Here is a 25,705-nt window from a genome sequence, read left to right as displayed (position 1 = left end):
CTCAGTAAATACATTCTTGAAAATACTAGCATAACTCACCTGTTCATCAGAATTAATGTCTGAATGATCCATCATTTCTGATGCCAGACTTTTACTTTGAGCTTTGTGGATTTCAGAAAATGCAAAAAAAGCCTGGATTGAAACAAGCTTCTCAAGATTTCTGTATGTTTCTTCCTTGATCTGTGTGTGTATTTTCAAACATTTCTTCAGCTTAGCTTCACTTAACGTAGCAGATGGAAGACTCTCAGGCAAGTGGGGAGAAGTGCTGGAGGCTGTGTTGTGCAAAGGCCTGGCCACCATGATGCTGGAGCAATATGTTTGGCACAACTCCCAGATTAGAGCAAACCCCTGAAGAGATCCTGTGTTTTTGCAATGTTTGAAAGTACTTTTCCAACATCATCTCCCTCTTTCTTGTTTAGTAACGTAAGAGACTTGCAGCAGTGTGAACTATCTGTAACTTTTTAAAGCGTCATTTGTTATTTTGTTTTTAAATAGTGTATTTCAGTGTGAAAGACAAATGTTCCATAAGAGTTTCTTTCCAATTTGCAGTGTGTCCAATTCAGGCCTCACGACATAAAGGGGGAGGAGGAACTGGGGCTGTGTTTCCAATCCTGCCCTTCTCTTGCTTCACGTCTTGCGGTCCCTGGGACCTTGCTTGACCCGCCAGGCCTCTCCTAGGTGCCCGGCTGGTCCTGGAGTGGGGTCGAGGGGCTGCCCTCCAATTACTTGTGTTTCTACAGAGCTTTTCTGACTGACTTTCTTCTTTCTCTGTGCAGTGGGTGGAGAGATCCCTCTGGACATGCGGCTTGGGGGTGGGCAGCTGGTGTCTGAGGAGCTCATGAACCTGGGGGAGACCTTCACACAGACCAATGACCCCTCGCTGAAGCTTTTCCAGTGTGCCGTGTGCAACAAGTTCACCACGGACAATTTGGACCTGCTGGGGCTGCACATGAACGTAGAGCGCAGCCTGCCTGAGGAGGAATGGAAAGCTGTGATGGGGGACTCCTATCAGTGCAAGTTGTGCCACTACAATACGCAGCTCAAAGCCAACTTCCAGCTCCACTGCAAGACGGACAAGCATGTGCAGAAGTACCAGCTGGTGGCACATATCAAGGAGGGGGGCAAGGCCAACGAGTGGAGGCTCAAGTGTGTGGCCATTGGGAACCCCGTGCACCTGAAATGCAATGCCTGTGACTATTACACCAACAGCCTGGAAAAGCTGCGTCTCCACACAGTGAACTCCAGGCACGAGGCCAGCCTGAGACTCTACAAGGTAAGGCCGTCCTGGTTCCCCACCTCTTTTGCTGTGGGGGTGGGGGCAGACTGCAGAGGCACACTTGCTTGCCTTGAGCACCAGTTTGGCAGCTTCAGGTTAGGAGTAGCCTTTTCAGAAGGAATCCTGACATTAGCTGCCTGGGGGAGGCGAGTAATGCAGCCCACAGAGCTGCTCCTCCTCACATAGTCATGCTTCGTGTAGGCACAGACCGACTGCTGTATGCTGTGTTGGTGCATGCTGCAGGCAGCACCAGTACCCTTAAACACCCTTTCTCGAGGGGGGAGGGCAAGGTACACAGGTGTCTTGTGGAGCACGCCATTGATGCAGTGGTGGGCATTTGGCTGTTGTTCCTGAGGGCCTGCTGCCAAGGGGGTCATTCTCTTTCTCCCGTAGACCCTCATGGCCGCTGCCTTTCCTATCTGCCTGCTGCTCCTGGCTGCAAATTTTTCTCCCCCCCCCCCCATTCCATGTAGGCTGGAAATCAAGAAGCTCTGCATACAGTAAATAGTCCTTTCACTTGCGCGGCAGAATTGCTCCAGACAATTCTATTGATTTTCCCTGGACTTAAAGCTTCACCTTTTTCTCTAATCATCCCATAATGGCTTTAGTATGAACAATCAGGTACAAATTGCCATAAATCTAAGCAGCTTCACTTCATGTACCTTCCACTCACGTATACATACTGTCTTCCTTGCTTTCATCCTCCGTTTCCTTCAGTTTCCTATTCCGCCTGTTTGCCCCCACCCCCCCTTCTCTTCTTCATATCGGTTCCAGGCATTGGTGCTGGATGCACTTCTGCCCCTCTCCCCACCCCCTTTTGTTAGCTGCTGCTTGATTATGGGCCCAGAGTAAGCTTCTGCCAAGGTTTCAGGAGAGGACAATAACTCGCTGCCAAGTATATGGCCTGGCCCAGCTTTGCTGTATATGCTGATGAGATCCTGAGCTCTTCCAAGTAGGCTTTGCTAGCTAGTAAAGCAGGCACAGCCTGGCTTGGTTCTGAACATGAAGCTTCCACGAACCGGGGCTAAGTAGGAATGTGGAAGTTCCCCAGCAAGCGACTGCGGGAAGAGATTTTGTACATGAATGTGCTGTGTGATGAACAGGCCAGTTTCCTGCCTGGAACCACAGTCAGCCTGTACATCCATGTCAGCAGTGAGTATTGGATGGCCTCCTGTGAGAATGGGTGGGAAAGAGGACAGACAGAGACAGCTGGGGTGGGTGATAGATCTCCTTGGCAGTGCAGTGAATTGCTACTGGTGGTGGCGGCGGCAGGGAGGCAGCTGGTTCCCTGCTTGTCAAGAATGCCACCCAGGAATGAAATACCATCTCCGAGGCTTCCACATGTACAGAACTCCAAATCACCAGGAAAGAGCGTCTGAAAGCAAGTTCTATGCTCATTTGGTGTGGTATGTAGTCAGAGGGTGTCAGCTAGCAGACATAGCCCCTCCCAGCTTGGCTTCCGCCTTGGGCTGTGTTCCAACATTTGAGAGGCCTGGCTTTGGGGAGGTGGCACCATGGCATACGTAAGATATTGGACTAGTTTGCACAACACAGCCGAGATGCAGCATGTGCTGGGTGTGTGCAGCCGCCATTTTGAATATGCAACCCCTGATTGGGGTCACAGAATTGTAGACTAGTGGGGCTGGAAGGGGCCTGCAAGGCCATCGAGTCCAACCCCCGCTCAGTGCAGGAATCCAGGTCAGATGTAGGAATCCAAGTCAGATGCAGGAATCTGAGTCAGATTGAGCATTGTGCTGTGTCACGCGAACCTGGCCACTGTGGGTTATTCGATGGTTAACAACCCTCGTATAACCCCACTACTAACCTCCTGTGTCGTGTGAACCTGTGTGATTTGGTCTAGGAGGACTTTTGTGCAGGGTGCTGGAGCTCATCCTAATTCTGGCTCTTCATGTGTCCAAGGGTTGCCTTTACTTCTCTCAGGACCTCGTGTGGTATATTTTAAAATGGAGCTTGGTGGGCTGTTATTTTTCCTCTTGCTAATGTAATCCATTAGCCTGGCACATGCATAATCAGTTTAGAGTGCAGTTAACTGGATGTAATCGAGTTCTTGCCTCTCTGCTGGAGAAAATCCTCTCCAGATGCTGCCTGGGTGAGAGAGCGCAAGGCTTATCATGCTTGCAATCCTCCTTACTCTGCCTTTTTGCCACTTTCCTTTAAAGTTGCTACTCCTTGGCTTCCACGTGTGGTGTAAATGATGCTGGGCGCCAGAAACATGTGTGTGCAACTGTCAAGCAGCAGCACAGAGAACCTTGAAATCTCCCTCCTTGTGCAGGTTGCCTGGTGGGGTTTCATGCTATTGAGATGGCCATTGTGGCACTGATGAAAAACCTGCAAGCACCACCAGCAGCAAAACAGGCACGGTTAAGTTAAGGCAGATGTGTTGGAAACCCTGGATGCCAGAACAGACAGAGGAAGGAAAGGCTAATCCCCAAGACTAATGAATAATTGAACACTACAGTTAGGGCTCCCAAATAATTAAATAAAATAATAGGGAAGAAGTGTCAACTTGTGATGTTTGCTTCTAGGGGTATCATGCCACACTGGCTGGGCATGAGGTTGAGGCGCCTCATGTTGCACTGTAGGGTCAGGCCGAGGGAAGGCATTGCTTGCACATTTTCTCTTACCTGGCCTCCTAAGAGTGGTTGCCCTCCAGAACAGCTTCTGTGGCCTTCTCCCTAATCTCTTCATAGGGGGAAAGTGCTGTGCACAGTTCTGGTCTCCTGGATCTACAGATAAAATGTTTACAGCTGGACGTGGAATTCAGAAAGCTGGTTCTTGCCGCCTCTTTGATGCTGAACAGAATTGCTGGCTCTGAGACAGCATGCAAGAGTGTGTTAGCTTTTCTGGAGCAGCCTGTTCCTTGTTTCTCCATACTAATGGTTGGATGGCTCCATGTGGGCAAAAGGGAGCAATTTCTTCGTGCTCCATCATGCCTGCCATTAAGTTGTCTGTATGGAACTCTCCAGCAGGGAAAACAGGAGCTATGGTAGCATTAGAGTACTCTGTGCACATTTCTCACATCAGGAGTCTTTCTGCTGACATGGTTTCCAACCCTTGGTTGCTGGAGAGGTGGCTTTCCTTTTCCTCCTCAGGTTCTCTAGCTGACTGGATACTCTTGATTTTTTCCCCAAGAAACCTGGACCATCACGTGATTTGTTCTTGCTTTGGCCGATTTGGCTTGGTAGGTGGCCATGTGCTCCTGCCGAGGTCTATTCACAAGCAGCTGTTCAGTTCTTGGGCTTCTCATCACTGGGGGATGCTGGTCTGGGTTTAGCTTCCGCACCACTCTAGACACCGTTGATATATTCTGAGCCATGCATCCAGCTTAATGGGTTGTGACTTGGCTCTGCTCTGCTCTTTGGAGGGTGACTTGGATTCTTTCCTTGCATCTTACCTGTGCCTCCCTCCTCTTTTTCCTCCTCTGTGGCCACTCCTTTACTATGGCTCTCCACTTGAGAAGTTGAACTACGACGTTTGTGTCCTGCCAGTCTCTTGCTTAGCCTGGGCTCTCACGATGTCCTGGGGCCTGGATGCTTTTGCTGAGGCCAAACATTTTCTGCTGTGTTTGGCGATGCAGGGGGTAAGAAGATGCTCCAAAGATACTTCAGCTTTGTCTGGTGTGCAGAATGAAGAAGATAAAAACACTGGAAATGTTTCAGGAAGCAGAAAGTGAATCCTCTCAACTGAGGGGATGCTAATTACACAGCTAATTAATCCGACAGATGTTGCTCTTGGTTGGTACAGATCATGCTACTTAAGCAGGCTTCCAGCGCCCTGCTTGGAGTGCCTCAGCATACATTCTGTATATCGTTTTAAGAGCAAGAGTGCCTGGGGCCCCATTGAGGTTTCAGCCTTGAGAGCAGGGGACAAGAGGAGCTGCTACAGGCCTTGCCGTCCCCCCACCTGCATCTTCTCCGTCTACAAGAGATGATGGGCCTTTGGGCTGGGCTGGCCCCTTCCACCTGCGTCTTTTCTGACTCCCTTGTTTGCAGGGGGAAGGAATGGCAGTAGTGAGCAGACACGTGTCAAGAGCTTGAACCCAGCATAGTAGAAATCCATTTCTCTTCTCTCAAATTCCATAGAGGCACAACTACTCAGCATCTCATTAACAATGCCATTACTAATGCGTTTGGTTTGGTGTGGTAGCGCTTATTATTTACTTATTTGTTAAGAATGTTTATATCCCAGCTTTCCAACAGAATATTGCCTAAGGTAGCTAATAATAGAAAGAAAATTCATCAAAATATAAACTAAAACGATTAAAATTACACAATGAATACCACACACCAATGAAATAAACAGCACTAAAAACAAAGATGGCACTAACCATTTCTACAAGCAGCAGAAATTAAAAGCCTCTGATTAAAATCAGCTGATAGGCTGAAAGCCAGCCGAAAAAGGGAAGTTTTACCCCTGGCTGAATGCCACAAAAGAGGGAGTGAGGCAAACTTCCAGAGGGAGGGAATTCCAAAGTCTGGATGTGGCCACTGAAACACCCCTTCTTGTGTTTCTGCCAAATGTGCCTCTGACACCGTTGGGACACAGGAGACTCCCACCTGCAGATTTTAATGCCTGGGTAGTCCTTCAAGTTTCCTGGCCCTAAGCTGCTTAGAGCTTTAAAAGTTGAAACTAGCACTTTGAATTGGGCTCAGAAATAGGACTAGTAGCCAATGCAGTTGTTGCAACAAGGGAGTCACATGTTCCTTCTAACCTTCTTTAGTCAGCAGCCTGGCCACAGCATTTTCGAGCAACTGCAGTTTCCAAACACTTTTTGGAGGCAGCCTTGCACAGCGTGCTCCACAATAGTCCAAACGAGAAGTAGCCAGGTTTTGTGTTACCATGACAAAGTCTCATGTCTCAAGGAAAGGTTGCGTTTGGCATGATAGCCAGATTTGTGCAAATGTATTCATGGCAAAACTGTCCCCTGTGCCTGGGGGCTAGAGCAGAGTTCAGGAGCACTCCCGAATGGCAAGGATAGGGCTACCCAGGGAGCCTAGGGCTCCCTGATTCTTCAAGGGTAGGGCTACCTGGTCTAAAACAGGTTGAACACCCCTTCTCTGATCCAGAGTCTTAGAGACCATTATCACCACTGCCTTGTCTGGTTTAAGTTTCAATTTCTTCATCCTCATCCAATCCATTACCAACCCCAAATAGTGATTCAAGACCGCTACAACTTCCTTGAAATGCTATGGCAAGGAGAAAGAGAGAGTTGGGAGTCAGCATATTGATACCACCGTGCCCCATACACTTGTACGATCTCTTCCAGTGGTTTTGGGTAGATGTTAAACAGCATGGCGGACAGAATAGAAGAAGCCTGTGGATACCATAGGACAATGGCCACGGTACTGAGCAGGGGGTCCCCAAGCACTACCTTCTGGCACCAACCCTCCAGGTAGGACCTGAACCCTCATAAAACTGAGCCCCCCAAGCTCCAGTTAGGCAATCCAGAAGGATAATGTGGTTGATGGTATTGACAGCTGTTGAAAGGTCCAGCAGAACAAACAAGGATATGCTTCCTCTAGTTCGTGGTATAGGTCATCAATCTTGTCCCATAACCAGGCCTTAAGCTGAACTGAACTGAATCAAGATCAGGGGCAGGCAACCTGATGCCCTCTAGATTTTTGGATGACAACTCCCATAATTCCTGACCATTGGCCATGCTGGCTGGGTTTGATGGGAGTTGTAGTCCAAAACATCTGGAGGGCACCAGGTTGCCGGCTCCTGATCTAGATCATAGAATCATAGAATAGTAGAATAGTAGGGTTGGAAGGGGCCTACAAGGCCATCGAGTCCAACCCCCCGCTCAATGCAGGAATCCAAGTCAGAGCATCCCTGACAAATGGCTGTCCAGCCTTGTCTGGAAGGCCTCCAGTGTGGGAGAGCCCACCACCTCCCTAGGTAATGGGCTCCATTGTCGTATTGCTGTAACAGTCAGGAGGTTTTTCCTGATGTTCAGCCGGAATCTGGCTTCCTGTAACTTGAGCCCATGATTCCGTGTCCTGCACTCTGGGATGATCCAGAAGAGATCCTGGCCTTCTTCTCTGTGACAACCTTTCAAGGACTTGAAGAGTGCTATCATATCTCCCCTCAGTCTTCTCTTCTTAAGGCTAAACATGCCTAGTTCTTTCAGTCTCTCTTCATAGGGCTTTGTTTCCAGTCCCCTGATCATCTTTGTTGCCCTCCTCTGAACCCTCTCCAGTTTGTCTGCATCCTTCTTAAAGTGCGGTGCCCAGAACTGGACACAGTACTCCAGATGAGGCCTCACCAGTGCTGAGTAGAGGGGAACTAGTACTTCCCGGGATTTGGAAGTGATGCTTCTATGAATGCAGCCCAAAATAGCATTTGCCTTTTTTGCAGCCACATCACCTTGTTGGCTCATATTCAGCTTGTGATCGACAACAATTCCAAGATCCTTCTCGCTTGTCGTGTGGTTGAGCCACGTATCCCCCATCTTGTAACTGTGCCTTTGGTTTCTTTTTCCTAGGTGCAGAACTTGGCATTTATCCTTATGAAAAGTCATTCTGTTGTTTTCTGCCCAGCGCTCCAGTCTATCCAGATCACTTTGAATTTTGTTTCTGTCTTCCAGAGTATTAGCTATCCCGCCCCATTTTGTGTCATCTGCAAATTGGATCAGCATTCCCTGCACCTCCTCCTCCAAGTCATTCATAACAATGTTGAAGAGCACTGGGCCCAGGACTGAGCCCTGCGGTACCCCACTCGTTCCCTCTCCCCAGTTTGAGAAGGTCCCATTGATAAGCACTCTTTGAGTCCGATTCTGTAGCCAACTGTGGATCCACCGGATCATTGTTTCATCTCGCCCACTTTGAGCTAGTTTGCTCATCAGGATATCATGGGGCACTTTGTCGAAAGCTTTGCTGAAGTCGAGGTATATGATGTCTACAGCATTCCCACAGTCTACAAGGGAGGTGACTTGATCCAAAAATGAGATCAGATTCGTCTGGCAGGACTTGTTTTTGACAAATCCATGTTGGCTTCGAGTAATCACGGCATTGTTGTCAAGGTGCTTCCAGATGGATTCCTTTGTCATCTGCTCCAGAATTTTCCCTGGGATTGATGTCAAACTGACTGGTCTGTAGTTCCCAGGTTCCTCCTTTTTACCCTTTTTGAAGATAGGGACAACGTTAGCCCTCCTCCAGTCATCTGGCACTTCCCCCGTCCTCCATGATTGCTCAAAGAGAATAGACAGCGGTTCTGAGAGTTCTTCTGCCAGTTCCTTTATTACTCTAGGATGCAGTTCATCTGGCCCTGGAGATTTGAACTCATTCAAAGTAATGAGGTGTTCCTTGACCATATGCCTGTCGATCTCAAGCTGCAATCCTGCCCCTTCAGCCTGTACTTTGCCTTTGCCAGGGGGGTCATACACCCTCTTTTGGGAGAAGACTGAGCCAAAGTAGGAATTCAGCACCTCTGCCTTTTCTTTGTCATCTGTTATCGTTTTGCCATCCTTATTTAATAGCTGAACCACCATTTCTTTCCTCTGCCTTTTACTATGCATGTAGCTGAAGAAAGCCTTTTTGTTGTTTTTAGCATCCCTCACTAACCTGAGCTCATTCTCAGCTTTAGCCTTCCTGACGCCATCCCTGCAATTCTGTGCTATCTGCCTGTACTCTTCCTTTGTGACTTGGCCTTCTTTCCACTTCCTATATGTGTCCATTTTTGTTTTCAGGTCATCCCTAAGCTTTTTGTGAAGCCACATTGGCTTCTTCTGTTGTCTTCCACCTTTTCTTCTTGTTGGAATTATTTGTGATTGTGCCTTGAGAATTTCCTTTTTTCAAAGCTCCCACCCATCTTGGACTCCTTTTCTCGTTAGCATCGCTTGCCATGGGACCTTACTGATCATTGTTCTGAGTTTATGAAAATCAGCTTTCCTAAAATCCAGGGTACGCGTTTGACTACACTCGGCTTTTGCTTCCCTTAGAACCAAGAACTCAAGTACAACATGGTCGCTTTCCCCCAGAGTTCCTGTAACTGCTACTTTATCCACTAAGTCATCTCTGTTGGTTAGGAGCAAGTCAAGGATAGCCGATCCTCTAGTTCCTTCCTCTCCTTTCTGTAGGAAGAAGTTATCCGCCACACAAGTCAGGAATTTCCTGGAGGAGCCATGTTTTGCAGAATTTGTCTCCCAACAAATATCGGGGAAATTGAAGTCCCCCATTACTACTACATCATGCTTCCTTAAAACATTGGCTATTTGCTTTTCAAAAGTTTCATCCTCGTCTTCTCCTTGGTTGGGTGGCCGGTAGTAGACTCCGACCACCAGGTTCCTTTTATTCTTTGCTCCATTTATTTCTACCCAGATGCTCTCGATGGGGCTACCAAGCTCCTCCTCCTGTATTTCTGTGCAGAGATATGTATTTTTCACATACAGTGCAACCCCACCTCCCTTTCTGTTCCTCCTGTTGTTTTTGAAGAAGTGATATCCTTCAATTGCTGTATTCCAGTCATGAGAGTCATCCCACCAAGTCTCAGTTATACCTGTCAAGTCATAATTTCCCTCTTGTATTAAGTTCGTTCTGTTTGTTTCCCATACTCTGGGCATTAGTATATAGACATCGAAGACCATGTGCTTCATAGTCTGGCTTTCTTCCTACATGTGTCTGAAGACTATTATTGGGCACTATCAGAGCTGTTCTCTCTGTTGCAGTGCATGCGCCAAGTCCATTGTTACCCCCAACATTATATCTTCCTTCCCCATAGGATTCAATTTAATTCAGATAATCAATTTCATCTAGAAAATTCTGTTGCTGAGACCACCATGTGCTGAAGTACCGTACTGAAAAATGGGATGGGATGGAAATGTTCCAATATGGTGGGATTTAAGAAGAATATATGTTTTAGTAATGTTCTTACTACCACAACTCCTAGGCTTTGTGGAACCGTACAGTCAGACAAGGAAGCATTTTCCACTCCCCTTACCCACCAGCTAGTCCTCCTGTCAGATTTCATAAGCCAAAAAGGGTGAATACCGAGCACATGCATCAGGGGTGGGGAACCTGTGGCCCTCCAGATGATGTTGGACTCAGACTCTCATCCGTCCTAGCCAGTATGGCCAATGGTCAAGAATGCCAGTCTAACAACATCTGGAGGGCCACAGGTTCCCTACCCTGTCATACATGGTAGGCCTCGCTTCTCCAAGAACCCACAGGCTGCACAAATAAGAAAAGTACCCATAATGACAGAACATCTGCCCTAAGTACCTGCACAGGATCCATGCTAAGTATGCAAGGCATTTAAATGGGTATGGATGTGAGTGATTTAATCTGCAAAGCATCTCACAAAGTAGCAGCCCAAGGGAGATGTAGAGGTAAATGGTGGTGTTTTTGTGTGTGGTTTACTTTCCATACCAGAAAGCAACCTCTTGCCAGGGCCAGCCCCTTGCTGAGGGCATAGTGCCCGGTGGGGTGCTTCCTGCAATGCTCCTGCAGCTACCCCTGGGGGCGGTTTCACCTGCTGTGTGCCTAGAGCGATGCCTCTGTACGAGGGAGGGAGGGAGGGAGGGTGAGTGGTGTCTCTGCTGCCCTCTGGATGGAGGGCAAGCAGCCTTTTTTCACTGAGTTTTTATTCTGAGGGCAATAATTGTGCCCGGAGGTGGATTTGGCCTGGAGACTCTTGTGAAAGAGAAGGTTGTGAAAGCCACAGGGGGACCTGGCAGGTACTAGGAGACAGAGAGCTGGTGTGCCGCACTTGACAGGAGCTGGGAGAGTGAGAGAAATACAGTGCAAGGCATAGGAGTGCTGCTTGGGGTCTTGGAAGCCTCCCATAAATCACGGTTACCGCACTTGATTCAGCATAATTGATGTGGCCTTGTTGCCCACAGCTGATGAGGATTATATCAGCTTGGTTTAACAGTCTCATTTTCTACTCCCAGTGCACCCTTGTTTTAATGTGTTTCAGTTAATGAGGTAGAAGAGAGGACGAGGTGTTACCATTTATACACAGCCAGAGTCGGTGTGAAGGTTCTGCCGGCATGGATGCCGCCACTCTTGGGCACTGCGCACGCCTTGGCTCTCCTCCTCCGGGCCCCTGCCTGCGCAGGTTCAGTTGCAGGCCCCGCCCCAGCTGTGTGTGAGTCGAAGTGTTCCTGGGGGCAAGATACTCTGGTTGCCTTAGGGGAAAAGCCTTCAAGCAAGGTGGTGCTTTGTAGCTGGAGGCAAAAGGCCTTCGCGTCCGAGGGTCTCTGCCTTGCTTCAAACCAGAAATGGCTGTGGAAGTCGTGTCAGGGCCCAGATTCCTCTCCCCAGGCTAGTGTGCTTCTCTTGGGAGGAGGAGGGGTTGCTGGTGGGAATGGCCCATGGCTCTCGGATCTGGGGGTCTCTGACTGTGCTGAAGGCCTGGGGAGGGCTCAGAGTTGCCACCCTGCTTGGACAGGGGCTCGTCTTCCCCTGACTCTGCAAGCTTGGCCTTCTTTCGGAACAGCAGCTGAGTGCAGGTGGAAGGGCCGCCCCCTCCTCTCTTTACCGTTCTGGTGTGAAGTGCCTATAAATAGTTAAGCTGCCTGTTATCTCAGCCCTGGCCTGGTGCCAGCTGGGCCCTGGCATCAGCTGGCTGCCAGCACAGCCCCCGAGGCCTGCCTCTTTCAGCGCTCCTGAGGGCAAAGCTTCTGTTGGTTTAAGCAGGAATTAAATAATTACCAAGTCTTAGCTCTCCCCACCTTCTGTGGATTGGTGCTATAAATTGTCAGCCTGTTTGCATTTAATGTGAATTATGTCATATGGTAACTCCTTTGATTTTGACATGCCTCCGTTTGTAAATACATGAGCCTCTCAAAGGATTGTGGTTAGCCTTGGGGTGCTGGGTGGGGAGCAAGCACAAAGCTTTCCTCTGTCGGCAGGCAGAGTGCCTGGCATGGAAAGCACTTCCCCTGGCTCAACATATGATGAAGGGAGGTTGGAGGGCAGGCAGGGAGTTGCCGAGTCCCCACTCCCAGCTTGGTGGGGTTCCTGCTGTGCTGCTCTGTGGCTGTCTGCGTTCACAGGGCTTTGCCAGACATGCAGGTTCCCAGGCAAAGGCGTGCTGCATAACAGCTTTGTATCAAGCAGCTCCCCTTTTGGCTTCACCAGAGTAGAGCAGAAACAGCTGGGGCCAGATGTATGCAGGAGACTCCCTTAGTAAAGAAGGGCAGATGCCCTCTTCTGCACACTCTTTGGTCTCCTGCTTTCTTGTCTGCATTTTTCTGCTGCAACAGGAAAATAGGCTTCTGAAAACTGCATGTCGTTTTTGGTATTTTGCCCTATCCTGTACATTTAAAGCTGTGGTTGCAAGACTCAGTGTCTACCTTGTAAGTTGGGTGTCAATAATTAACAGGTATTTAAAAGTGCATAATTCTAGAATATTATCCCTGGGAAATTGGTGAAAGCCAAATAAATGTTCTAGGCTTGAAACTGATGTGGATCCCTTTATAAAGGATGCTTCACTGGTGGCCCTGTGGGCTCAGCAAAGGGGGTATTTCCCTCTCCTGTATGACAAACCACCGTAACCAGAGGACAGCACCTGAGTGGCATGGAGATATATCTCATTATTTTTCTGTCAGGGTGTGTGGTAGATGGGCTGACAAAAGCATTTTTCTCAAAGTCGGATGGGCTAATGGTGATGCAGCTGTCTTTTCTAACATGTGGCTTGGAAACAGTGCCCACCGTGCTATCACAAATTTAAAGTATATATAAGTGGAAAATTGCCAGGAAGTCCAGCATAGTCACATTTTACTTATAAAGAGGAAACTTCATAAAAATGAGGGCACTGGTAAAAAGGAAATTGAAAGGGAAAGTCAAGAGGGTCAAATCACTCCAGAATGCTGTGGTTTACTTAAAACTACAATAATAGAAGTTCAGCTAGAATATGTACTGCAGGTCAGGAAAAGTAGTGTCAAGTCCAAGAGGTTACCAGTATGGTTAATGAGCAGTGTCAAGGAAACTATTAGAGAAAAGAAGGTTTCCTTCAGAAAATGGAAGCGTTGCTCAAATGAGGAGAACAAAAAGGAACAAAAGCTTGTCCAAAGGATTGCAAGTAAACAATAAGGGATGCCAAAAGGACACATTCCTAGTACTATTAGAAAGGACAATAAGAAATACTTGAAATACATCAGAAGGTGGAACTGGACTAGGGAGGCAGTTGGACCACTGAATGACTAGGGCTAATCTCATTGTCCTCCTTTAGTACTCCTTTGAGATTACAGAGAAGCTGAATGAATTCTTTGTGTCTGTCTTCACTACAGGAGAAGTGGCGCCAATACCCATGCCTGAACTAATATCTTGAGTAAAGCGATCTGAGGAACTGAGGCAAATAGTGGTAACAAGAGATTAAATTCTAGACTTTATTAACAAAATGAAAACAAAGAAATCAGCAGGTCCAGATATTATCCATCTGAGAGGTTCTAAGGCAAATGTGAAATTTCTTGTCTTCTAACAATAATATCTATTGTGTCCATATGATCGGCCTTTGTACTAGGGGATTGGAAAGTGGCCAGTCTAATGCAGTTTTAAAATGGGATCCATGAAATTACAAGCGCATTAGCTTAATGTTTGTTCAGGTAAATTGGTGGAAAGAGTTATTAAAGATAAAATTATCATGCATAGAAGGAGACATTTTGCTGAGGAAGAATCAACGTGGCTTCTCCAAAGGTAAGTGCTGTATCGCTAATCCTTTGGAATTATAGAAGGACAAGCCCTGCTGAAAAAGAATCAACATGGCTTCCGCAAAGGTACGTCCTGTCTCACTAACCTTTTAGAGTTCTTTGAGAGTGTCAGTAAACATGTAGACAGGGGTGATCCAGTAGACATTGTTTACTTGGATTTCAAAAAGGCTTTTGACATAGTCTCTCACAAAAAAACACACAACTCCTGGGCAAACTTAGCAGACATGGAATAAGAGGAGAGGTCCTCTTATGGATCAGTAACTGGTTAAAGAACAGAAAGCAGAGAGTAGGAATAAATGGTAAATTCTCCCAAGAGAGGGAAGTAAATAGTGGGGTCCCACAGGTATCTGTATTTGGACCAGTACTTTTCACCCTGTTCATAAATGATCTGGAATTAGGAGCAAGCAATGAAATGGCCATGTTTGCCCATGACACCAAATTATTCAGGGTGGTTAAAACAAAAAGGGATTGTGAAGAGCTCCAAAAGGATCTCTCCAAATTGGGAGAATGGGCATCTAAATGGCAAATGCGGTTCAGTGTAAGGAAGTGTAAAGTGATGCACATTGGGGCAAAAAATCCTAACTTCAAGTATAATCTGATGGGATCTGAGCTAGCAGTGACCAACCAAGAAAGCGATCTTGGGGTTGTGGTAGACAGCTCGATGAAAATGTCAACCCAGTGTGCAACCGCTGTAAAAAAGGCAAATTCCATGTTAGGCATAATTAGAAAAGGAACTGAGAATAAAACTGCCAGTATCATACTGCCCTTATACAAATCTATAGTGTGACCTCACTTAGAATGCTGTGTCCAGTTCTGGTCACCACACCTAAAAAAAGATATTGCAGAGCTGGAAAAAGTGCAGAAACGAGCAACTAAAATGGTCAAGGGGCTGGAGCATCTCCCCTATGACAGAAGGTAACAAAAGCTGGGATCGTTTAGCTTGGAAAGAGGGAGGGTAAGGGGAGACATGATAGAGGTGCACAAATTATGCATGGTGTGGCAAAAGTGGATAGGGAGACATTTTTCTCCCTCTCCCAAAATACTAGAACCCAGGGTCATCCTATGAAGCTGATTGGTGGGAAATTCGGGACAGATAAAAGGAAGTACTTCGTCACACAGCATATAGTTAAACTACAGAATTCTCTACCACAGGATGTAGCGGCCACCAATTTGGATGGCTTTAAAAGGGGGTTGGACAAATTCCTGGAGGAGAAGGCTATCGATGGCTACGTGCTACCTCCAGTACCAGAGGCAGTGAGCCTATGTACGCCACTTGCTAGGGAACATGGGTGGGAGGGTGCTGCTGCGCTCGTGTCCTGCTTGTGGGTTCCTGGTCGACAGCTGGTTGGCCACTGTGTGAACAGAATGCTGCAGTAGATGGACCCTTGGTCTGATCCAGCATGGCTCTTCTTATATTCGTAGAATTCTTTTAGAGCATCAGCAAGCATGGTGATTGGAATGATAAGGTAGATGTTATTTGTTTGAACTTTCAAAAGGTTTTCAACAAAGTCCCTCACCAAAGATTCCTGAACAGTCTTCGCAATTATGGAATAAGAGGAGAGGTCTACTTGTGGATCAGTAACTGGTTGGAGAACAGGAAACAGAGAGTAGGAATAAATGGTCAGTTCTCACAATGGAGGGATGTAAACAGTGAGGGCCCATAGGGACCTGTGTAGAGAACTGTGCTTTTTAACTTGTTCATAAGTGAGGTGGAGTTAGGGGCAAGCCATGAAGTGGCCTTATTTGCTGGTGACATCAAATTATTTAGGGTGGTTAGAACAAAAAGGGACAGCAAAGAGCTCCAAAACGATCCCTCCAAACTAGGGGAATGGACATTAAAATGGCAAGTGCCGTTCTGTGTAAGTAAGCAAGTGTAAAGTGATGCATGTTGGGGCAGAAAATCCTAACTTCGCATATATCTGTCAAGGGCTCCTTGGAGGGCTCTCTCAGTCTAATCCAGTAGCCAAGTCCAGACACAGACAAAGGGATTCGTTTCAAAGCTTTATTCTTCTTTTACAACTTAATAACTCTACAGGTAGCAACTAGATCTGAGCAGCAGCATCCCTATGCCCTAAGTTGGAACAGTTGGTCCCCGTTTGAAAGGCAATTACTGGCAGACCCCTGAATATAAGGACTAGGGAGAATCCCTCCCCTTTTCCCTTGGATCCTCTGGGCGCAACCATTCTTTGAGCGCGAACCATTTGGCGCCGCTCTCTGCGTCTGCGCCGCGCATCCCCCCCAGTCTGCTATCTGTGCTGAGTCACTCCCTGGACTGCTTTCTAAACTAGGAATGTGGGTGGGGGAATCTCCGTCAGCTGTTGGTCCTGGGAAAAAAGGAGCACGCTCCTCTCCCGAAGGAGCGACTGCTCTTCCTCAGCATCAGAACTACTCTGGGATTCTATGGGCTCAGTGTCCACCCTGACAATATCCTGATGGGGGTCTGAGGTGGCAGTCTTGGGGTTTGGTGGATCACTCAATGAAAATGTCAACCCAGTGTGTGGCTGCTGTAAAAAAGGCAAATTCCATGTTAGGGATCATTTCAAAGGAATCAAAAATAAAAATGCCAATATAGTGCCTTTATATAAATCTACGGTGCAACTGTAATATGTGCAGTTCTTCTGATCACACCTCAAAAAGGAGGTTACAATGTTTGGGGCTTTGTAGCTTAGAATAAAGGCTAGTAAGGGAGAACATTATAGAGAGGTGTAAAATTATGCATGGATATGAAAACGTCAGCCTGGAGAAAGCGGTAGTGTCAGTCCGCTGGCCAACCTGCTCCCAAGGGATTCCACAGCAAACCTCACTCCCACAGATGACATGGCGCAGCCTGAGGATCCTGTCACAGGGATGCCTTATCTGCACCAGTGATGTGGGTTTTCCTGAAGAATTTGAACTGGAAATTTTTCCAAAGCAAATTAAGTCGGTTTCCATAGGGTCATTTGCATAGTAAGAATTCCAGTTTGCTTTGGGAAATGTTCTGATGCCCTTAAGCAAGGGTGGGCAACTTGTGTCCCTCCTGAAGTCTTAACCTTCACCTCCCATCTTCCCTCACCACTGGCTATGCTGGCTAGTGCTGATGAGAGCCATCAGCCAAAACATCTGGAGGGCCACAAATTCTGCACACCTGGCATAGAGAGATCTAATTTAGCATGTTTATTTGACTTGTATTTAGTAAATAAAGCTTTAAAAAAGTACTGCATGTTAATTTTTTGTCCCAATACACCACAAGTATTTGATGCGAAATATTTGAGGGAGGAAATTAAAGCACACTTAATGTGATTTAAATGTTATGTTATGTAGACATTGGTATTGGAATACTTGTAAAAATTTAAAGATAATAGCATGTACTCCCTTACATTGTTTAAGTTTAAGAAGAAGAAAAAACCCAAGGTACTGAAAACTCTTGACACACTAATCAATTTTAGCAGCCCAAAGAACTGTGTATGATATACTGACAACCACTCATCCATTTCCACAGAGTTGAACTGTATTCTACTGAAGTTATCGGGGCACGTTCCGTTTCGCTGTCACTATTTATTAATGCCATTTCACTCTGAGACATGCGTGTATTTCAATTACATCTACGTATTGTGTCACACACTTGCTAGGGATAATCACCTGGAAAACACTAATTACACCTTTGAAATGGCCTAATACTGTATTTTCAATTGGCATAAGTTCGTTTTTACTAATGAACTTATGAAACAATGTTTCTGCACAAAAATAAAGCCTTGGGAAATTTTCCACCCCATATCACTTGCCTGGGCCCCTGGAGAACCCTTTGATCCTGTTCTGAGCCCTGCCTTGGTCCCTGACGCTCTCCAGAGCACTCCCAGCAGCAGACCAGGTTGGAGACTGCGAGTAATTGCTGGAGTGTCTGCCTGGCCACCAGAACACCCTTTTGGCCAGAGACTGCTCAGGATGAGGGAAAGGCCCCAGCAGCAGACAGTGAGGAAACAGACTCAGCTGTAACTGCTGAACCAGGACATGAGGTAGCTGACAGCATGTATTTAAGAGCTCCGTCTCCTCCCAGACCTCTCCTGGGTTAACAGTTCTCAGAGCCTGTGCTCCAGTTCCTCACTGGTAGCAAATTTCACAACTGTGTAAAGAAATACTTCCTTTTGTCTGTCCTGAATCTCCCACCAGTCACCTCCTTCGGATGACCCTGGGTTCTAGAGAGGGAGCAAAAGTCTCTTTCTAATTTCTCCACACCATGTTTAATTTTATTCACCTCTATTTCATCCTCCCTCACTTGCCTTTTTTGTAATCTAAAAAGTCCCAAGCATTATAACCAGTCCTCGCAGAGGAGTTACTCCAGCCCCCTGACCACTTCGGTTACTTTCCTCTGCACCTTTTCCAGATCTACAATATCTTTTTCTATTTATTATTTTATTAAATGTATTTGGCCAGTAATCAGCAAATATGTTATGGACTTCTCAGTTACTGTACTAGAGCAAACCACCCTGGAGTCTAGCATACCCTGCCAAAGATCTTTGCAGTAGGAACATCAGGCAGGACAGTTCCCTGTAGTCAAGAGAACGTACTCTCACTTTCAAGCACTCTACTTTTATTACCATCTCATTTCTCACAAAAGGTTGAGTTTCCCACCACCAACTGGTGACAAAATAGCGACTATATGTGTTAAATATGAGTGGCCTGGAGTAAATAGCCCATTGGAAACGTAGAACAGAGTGAAAGGCCTACCTTACCTTTGCTTGGAGGCACCTTTTTGTTGTGGGTGGGGACAGGTAGGATTGTTTCTGCCCAAGAGTAGTTGGTCTTCTGAAAGCTGAACTGATGGCAGCCCAAGTGGCTTTTCCAGGGAGGGTTTGCAGCATTGTGATGTGTTGCCTCCCTTCATTTGGACCTGTTTGAGCTGGCATGAATGCCTTGCCAATGTTGGGAACATCACTTTCTCATAAAGTAGTAACTCTTACAAACTGCTGGATCACAAGAGTTGTTTGCTTGCTTGCTTGCTTGCTTTGCACGCCGCCTTTCTATCAAAAAATGGCACTGAAGGCCATTTTTGTTAGAGCCTGAGCAGAAAGGCCCCACTTGGGTGTCTAAGAAAGATGCCTTGGTCAGGTGTACTTGGACAGTGAGGCTCTGTGGGCTGCCTGGTGTTCTGCCTGCACCCAGCGGGCTGCTCTTGAATCTGCTCCAGATTCCTTTCTGGAAGGCCTCTGGGTTGTGTTTCCTCGGAGCCAGCTGTCTGGACGCAGGTAAGCCTGCTGCTGCACAGCTGCATCTCTCCTAAGAAGAGGTGAGGATGTGGGGGTGTCATTTGAGTGGGGCTAGAGCTGCTACGGGCTGGGAGAAGGGCTCCTTTGCTGAGAGGGGAGATATCTGCAGAGCAAGAGGCACAACCAAGATTTGATCCGCATCTCATCTTCATCTTCAATCACAACTTCCAAATTGCTATAGAGACTAACTTGTTTTTGTAATCTATAATTAGCATGCGCAACTTAATTATTACCCAAAGGTACCTAGGCGTGGACCTTTGTAAGATTCTGACAAGGCGCTCTATGTGGGTGGGGTGGGGGATACACAGCAGGCAGCTTTTGAAGAAGACAGGGTGTGAAACGTTACACGCTGAAGTCTGTGCTAAGGAATAATGTATGTTAGAACTGCAAGAACTGGAAGGAAACCAGTGGAATCATTGAAGCCAACTCCAGAGCTGAGTTGGGATGTCCTATGCTTGAAGTCTCCCCAACATTTCCGAGCATTTCTTTTATTATTTGCAAGATGCATAATACAAAACGAGCAGCTTGGATTTAAAATAGAATAAATGTAAAGGCAAGATACAGCACTGTTTCAATAATGAAGTAATTTATAAAGAAACTTCATATTCAGATGTATTTATAGTCAGTAATCCTGGTCTTTAAAATGTCCTAGGGAGGAGACAGAATCATAGAATCATAGAATAGTAGAGTTGGAAGGGGCCTACAAGGCCATCGAGTCCAACCCCCTGCTCAATGCAGGAATCCAAGTCAGAGCATCCCTGACAGATGGCTGTCCAGCCTCGTCTTGAAGGCCTCCAAATAAAGACAAATAAATGGAAAAAAGTAAGTTAAAAAATAAAAAAAAAAATGTTAGGGGCCTCCCCCTTGACCTCCCCTGCCAAACTCCCCTGGCCAACTCCTGTTTGCTCCCCCGTCCGCTCGCTCTGTTCACTCGCTCTCTGGGAGCTTGCTTGCTTCTGTAGTCCCTGGACCAGCTGGAGCAGCTTGCTCTGCTCTGCTCTGCTCAGCTGGGAGGCAGGAAACAGATTTCACAGCCTTGAGCCTTGTTAAGGATTGCGTTATATATTTGAAAACATTTTTCTTAATAATTAATATAGGTTCGTTTTTCTGGTATAAGCCTTTCCATCTGTTTGTTCCTGTCTCCCCAAGTTGTCTTGTTTAACTAGAACACAAGAGCCCTGTCTTGTGCCATGTGTTTAAGCCCTCTGACTTCTACATAATCTGTGGATCTGATAAGTGTTTTATCCATCTGATACTTCATCCAAGTTATTCATGAACAAGTTGAAGACCCCCAGATTCAGCACTGACCGCTACTGCTTTGTTCTGGTGTGATCTCCGTGCGTTTTTATTAAATCCCTTTTGAGTATGGCTAGTTCCATACACAGGACAGCTTCCTTCTAGTACGCATTCTACAGCGCTCCCTGTGAGGATATCGGGAAAGAGGCTTCATTGTACTCCAGGCACATTAGTGTCACCTGTTGAGTTCCACTTTGTGTGAACCTGGGTGTCAAAGGGGGAGGCCAGTTCTGCCATGGTGTGGTCTCAGTGGTTGGCTGATTATCAGCCTCCTGCTTGAGTTATTCAAATTATGGTTAAAGGGCAACCCTGATTAGCAGCTTTGGCAGAAAACTTGGAACAAGTCTATTGAATACGGCTAGAACTCATTTGAAAGCCTACTGTGTGGAAATGAGGGCGGTGAAGAAATCGTACTTCTCCGCCACCATTGCGACTGCTCAGAGTCACCCAGTGGAGCTTTTTTGGGTGGTCAGAGGCCTGTTATGCTCTGGCCCACAAGAAGAAGTGGTGGACCATTCGATAGCCTGCTGTGAACAATTTGCACAGTGCACTTCAGACAAAATCAGTTGTATCCATGCTGATTGGGATGCCATAGTTGATACAGGTCCGATGGATGTAACTTTGGCTCCTGCTTGTCCAGTTACGCTGGGTACTTTTCAGATTGTACGGTCCAAGGATGTGGACAGGATCCTTGGGGATGTGAGGCCAACCACTTGTGTCCTGGACCCTTGCCCTTCTTGGCTTAGAAAAGCAGCTGTGTGTGGGGGCGGTGGGGGAAGGATGGCTGAGTGGGGAAGGGTAGTGATGAATGCCTCTTTCCTGCAAGGTGTGTTTCCGACTTGCCTAAAGGAGGTGGTGATAAGACCTTTGTTAAAACACACACACACGCACACACCTCCCCGAAACCCACTATATTGGATAATTTCTGGCTGGTCTCCAATATTCAGTTTTTGGGCAAGGTGCTGGAGTGTGTGGTGGCTTCTCAGCTCTAGAGATTTCTGAACGAGACAGTCTACATCCATTTCAATCTGGCTTCAGACCTGGTTATGGGACAGAGACTGCTTTGGTTGCGTTGGAGGATGATCTATGCTGGGAACTGCACAGGGGGAGTGTGTCCCTGTTAGTTCCGCTGGACCTTTCAGTGGCTTTTGATATCATCAACCATGGTATCCTTCTGGGGCATCTGTCTGAGTTAGGACTGGGAGACACTGTTATATGGTGGCTCCTGTCTTCCTTGGAGGGGCGATCTCAGAAGTTGGTGCTGGGGGATTCCTTTTCAATGACGTGGCCTTTTGCCTGTGCTGTCCCTCAGGGTTTCATCTTACCCCCCCCCCCCATACTATGTAACATATACAATGATAGCACATCCATGACACCACTGGGAAAGATTTCTGGAGTTTGGGGGTTCAGTGCCACCAGTAATGACACCCAACCCTTATCTCTCCTTTCCATCTAAATCCAAGGAAGCTGTTCTGGTTCTAAATCGGTGCCTGATGTCAGTAATGGACTGGATGAGGGCAAACAAATTGAAGCTTAATCCAGACAAGACAGAGGTGCTTTGGGTCAGTCAAAAGGCAGAACAGGGAATAGAGATTCAACCTGTGCTGGGTGGGGTTACACTCTGAAGACCCCCTGAAGAGTCAGACTCACAGCAATTTTATTTCATTTATTTATTTGTGGTATTTATATACTGCTGAATATAATACAGTCTCAGCAGTTCACAATATTAAAGTGCAATATTAAAACACAGCATTAAAAAAACTTCCAACTACATTAAATATCGAGGAGTAAAATGGAGTGGCGTTATTAATTTACAGTCCAGGGAAAGCTTGGGTGTATTCTTGGACTTGGTCCTGAACCTGGTTGCCCCGGTCTCGGCTGTGGCCAGGAGTGTGTTTGCACAGCTGAGGCCAGTTTGCCAACTATGCCCATTTCTAGAGATGTCTGATCTGGCCAAGGTCATGCATGCCATAGTTACATCCTGTTTGGACTACTGTAACACGCTCCACACGAGGCTACCTTGGAAATTGTTCAGAAACCTCAGCTGGTCCACAGTGCTAGAGCCAGACTGTTGTCATAGAAGCATAGAATAGTAGGGTTGCAAGGGGCCTACAAGGCCATCGAGTCCAACCCCCTGCTCAGTGCAGGAATCCAAGTCAGAGCATCCCTGACAGATGGCTGTCCAGCCTCGTCTTGAAGGCCTCCAGTGTGGGAGAGCCCACCGCCTCCCTAGGTAATGGGCTCCATTGTCGTATTGCTCCACCAGTCAGGAAGCTTTTCCTGATGTTCAGCCGGAATCTGGCTTCCTGTCACTTGAGCCCATTATTCCGTGTCCTGCACTCTGGGATGATCGAGAAGAGATCCTGGCCTTCCTCTCTGTGACAACCTTTCAAGGACTTGAAGAGTTCTATCATATCTCCCCTCAGTCTTCTCTTCTCAAGGCTAAACATGCCCAGTTCTTTCAGTGTGTCTTCATAGGGCTTTGTTTCCAGTCCCCTGATCATCTTTGTTGCCCTCCTCTGAACCCTCTCCAGTTTGTCTGCATCCTTCTTAAAGTGTGGTGCCCAGAACTGGACACAGTACTCCAGATGAGGCCTCACCAGTGCTGAGTAGAGGGGAACTAGTACTTCCCGGGATTTGGAAGCTATACTTCTTTTAATGCAGCCCAAAAGAGCATTGGCCTTTTTTGCAGCCACATCACCTTGTTGGCTCATATTGAGCTTGTGATCGACAACAATTCCAAGATCCTTCTCGCTTGTCGTGTTGTTGAGCCACGTATCCCCCATCTTGTAACTGTGCATTTGGTTTCTTTTTCCTAGGTGCAGAACTTGGCATTGATCCCTATGAAATGTCATTCTGTTGTTCTCTGCCCAGCGCTCCAGTTTATCCAGACCACTTTGAATTTTGTTTCTGTCTTCCAAAGTATTAGCTATCCTGCCCCATTTTGTGTCATCTGCAAATTTGATCAGCATTCCCTGCACCTCCTCCTCCAAGTCATTAATACAAATGTGGAAGAGCACTGGGCCCAGGACTGAGCCCTGCGGTACCCCACTCGTTCCCTCTCCCCAGTTTGAGAAGGTCCCATTGAGAAGCACTCTTTGAGTCCGATTCTGTAGCCAACTGTGGATCCACCGGATCGTTGTTTCATCTAGCCCACTTTGAGCTAGTTTGCTCATCAGGATATCATGGGACACTTTGTCGAAAGCTTTGCTGAAGTCGAGGTATATGATGTCCACAGCATTCCCACGGTCCACAAGGGAGGTGACTTGATCCAAAAATGAGATCAGATTCGTCTGGCAGGACTTGTTTTTGACAAATCCATGTTGGCTTCGAGTAATCACGGCATTGTTGTCAAGGTGCTTCCAGATGGATTCCTTTGTCATCTGCTCCAGAATTTTCCCTGGGATTGATGTCAAACTGACTGGTCTGTAGTTCCCAGGTTCCTCCTTTTTACCCTTTTTGAAGAGAGGGACAACGTTAGCCCTCCTCCAGTCATCTGGCACATCCCCTGTCCTCCATGATTTCTCATAGAGAATAGACAGCGGTTCTGAGTGTTCTTCTGCCAGTTCCTTTATTACTCTAGGATGCAGTTCATCAGGCCCTGGAGATTTGAACTCATTCAAAGGAATTAGGTGTTCCTTGACCATATGCCTATCGATCTCAAGCTGCAATCCTGCCCCTTCAGCCTGCACTTCGCCTTTGCCGGGACATCATAGAGCCTCTTTTGCGAGAAGACTGAGCCAAAGTAGGAATTGAGCACCTCTGCCTTTCCTTTGTCATCTCTTATCGTTTGTCTTTGGCCAGTTACAGAGAACTTGTGTCTCCCTTGTTATAACAGCGTCACTGTCTACTGGTCTGTTTCCAGGCACTATTCAGAGTGCTGGTTATGTCTTACAAAGCTCTACATGGCTTGGAACCAGGCTACCTGAAAGACCACCTTCTCCCATACAAGCCTGCCATAAGATCTTCTGGAGAGGTCCTTCTTTCAAGACCGCTGCCTTCAGGGGCGCGTTTGGTGGCAACCCAAGAGAGGGTCTTTTTGGTGGCCACTCCAGACTGTGGAACTCCCTCCCTGCTGTCCTTTCACTGGCAGGCAAAGGCCGCCTTTTTCAAGAAGGCCTTTGGCCTGCAATTGGGTCTGTTGGTTTGGGTGCTGGTTTTTTAGTTTTTATTCTGTAATCGACTCAGCCCTCCATCCTTCCAAGGTCGGTAAAATGAGTACCCAGCTTGCTGGGGGAAAGGTAGTCAGGACTGGGGAAGGCAATGGCAAACCACCCCGCTATAGTCTGCCATGAAAACGCCAGTGCAAGCGGCGTCCCTCTAGGGGTCAATAATGACCCGGTGCTTGTACAGGAGGAACCTTTCCTTTCCCTTTATTGATTTAATCAATTTAATTGTACCTGTAAGCATCCGTGCCATTTTTTGGTAGAAAAGCAGGGTACAAATAAAATAATAAATAAATGTTGCTGTAAATGTAAGGCTAGGGGGGCGGGGGGAGCTTTGCTCCAGGAATAGGAGGAAGTGCATGATTCTGCAACATGTTCACGGTCTCTTAATGCCAGCTTCTTTATAACCACAGCGATGTCTTCACCGACTCCTAGATAAGCCCTAGGAGAACTGAGTTTGATGGCCATTGTAGGATGTGGGGCAGAAATGTTTTTGAAATGGAAAATTTTTCACTGCTGAATTTTTCTGCAGAAAATGTTCCAGTTTAAGTAATGTATTTTTGCATTAAATTAATTAATAACATAATGAGTGAATACCATACAAGTCAAATTGAGCAACTGGACTGGAGACAATATCAATCAAATCTAAAAGCAAAGTTGCAATACACTTTTTTCAGGTGACTCTTCCTAGGAAGTACAGATATTTATGTACCTAACTCCTTAGGCATGCTAAAATTAGTACATTAACAGATTTCAGTATCTTCATTTCCCCCCTAAAATCTAATGTAAGGAAAGTGTGTACAATTGAGCTGTCATGTTTTAAAATACTTTAAAATATTCCAATAAAAGTGATTTCCAAGTAAAGCTTTGAGTGTGTGTGAATATAGCATTTAAACCGCACTCATAGTGCAGTCCTGTGCATGTCTCCTCAGAAGCAAATCCCATTGAGTTCAATGGGGCTTACTCACAGAGAAGTGGGTATAGGATTGCGGCCTAAGTGCACTGTATTTAATTTTTCCTAATTGGTTATTTCAGTTCAACTACGTTTGGC

At 46.7% G+C, this 25,705-nt stretch overlaps 1 protein-coding gene across 1 annotated transcript in view; it reads left to right on the top strand.

Annotated features, from left to right (window-relative positions):
* ZFHX3 (zinc finger homeobox 3) overlaps positions 1–25,705 on the top strand; it is a 226,003-nt gene that overhangs the window by 86,153 nt on the left and 114,145 nt on the right. Inside the window, exon 3 of the mRNA XM_084812478.1 lies at positions 777–1,273. Within this exon, the coding sequence (XP_084668604.1) occupies positions 777–1,273 (497 nt within the window). The remainder of the gene's footprint in view (positions 1–776; positions 1,274–25,705) is intronic.

This window comes from Heloderma suspectum, chromosome 8 (genome assembly GCF_057233095.1).
Source record: "Heloderma suspectum isolate Gila_16-S chromosome 8, 16-S_ref, whole genome shotgun sequence".
NCBI lineage: Eukaryota > Metazoa > Chordata > Lepidosauria > Squamata > Helodermatidae > Heloderma > Heloderma suspectum.
This window is presented reverse-complemented; position numbering and strand designations above follow the sequence as displayed.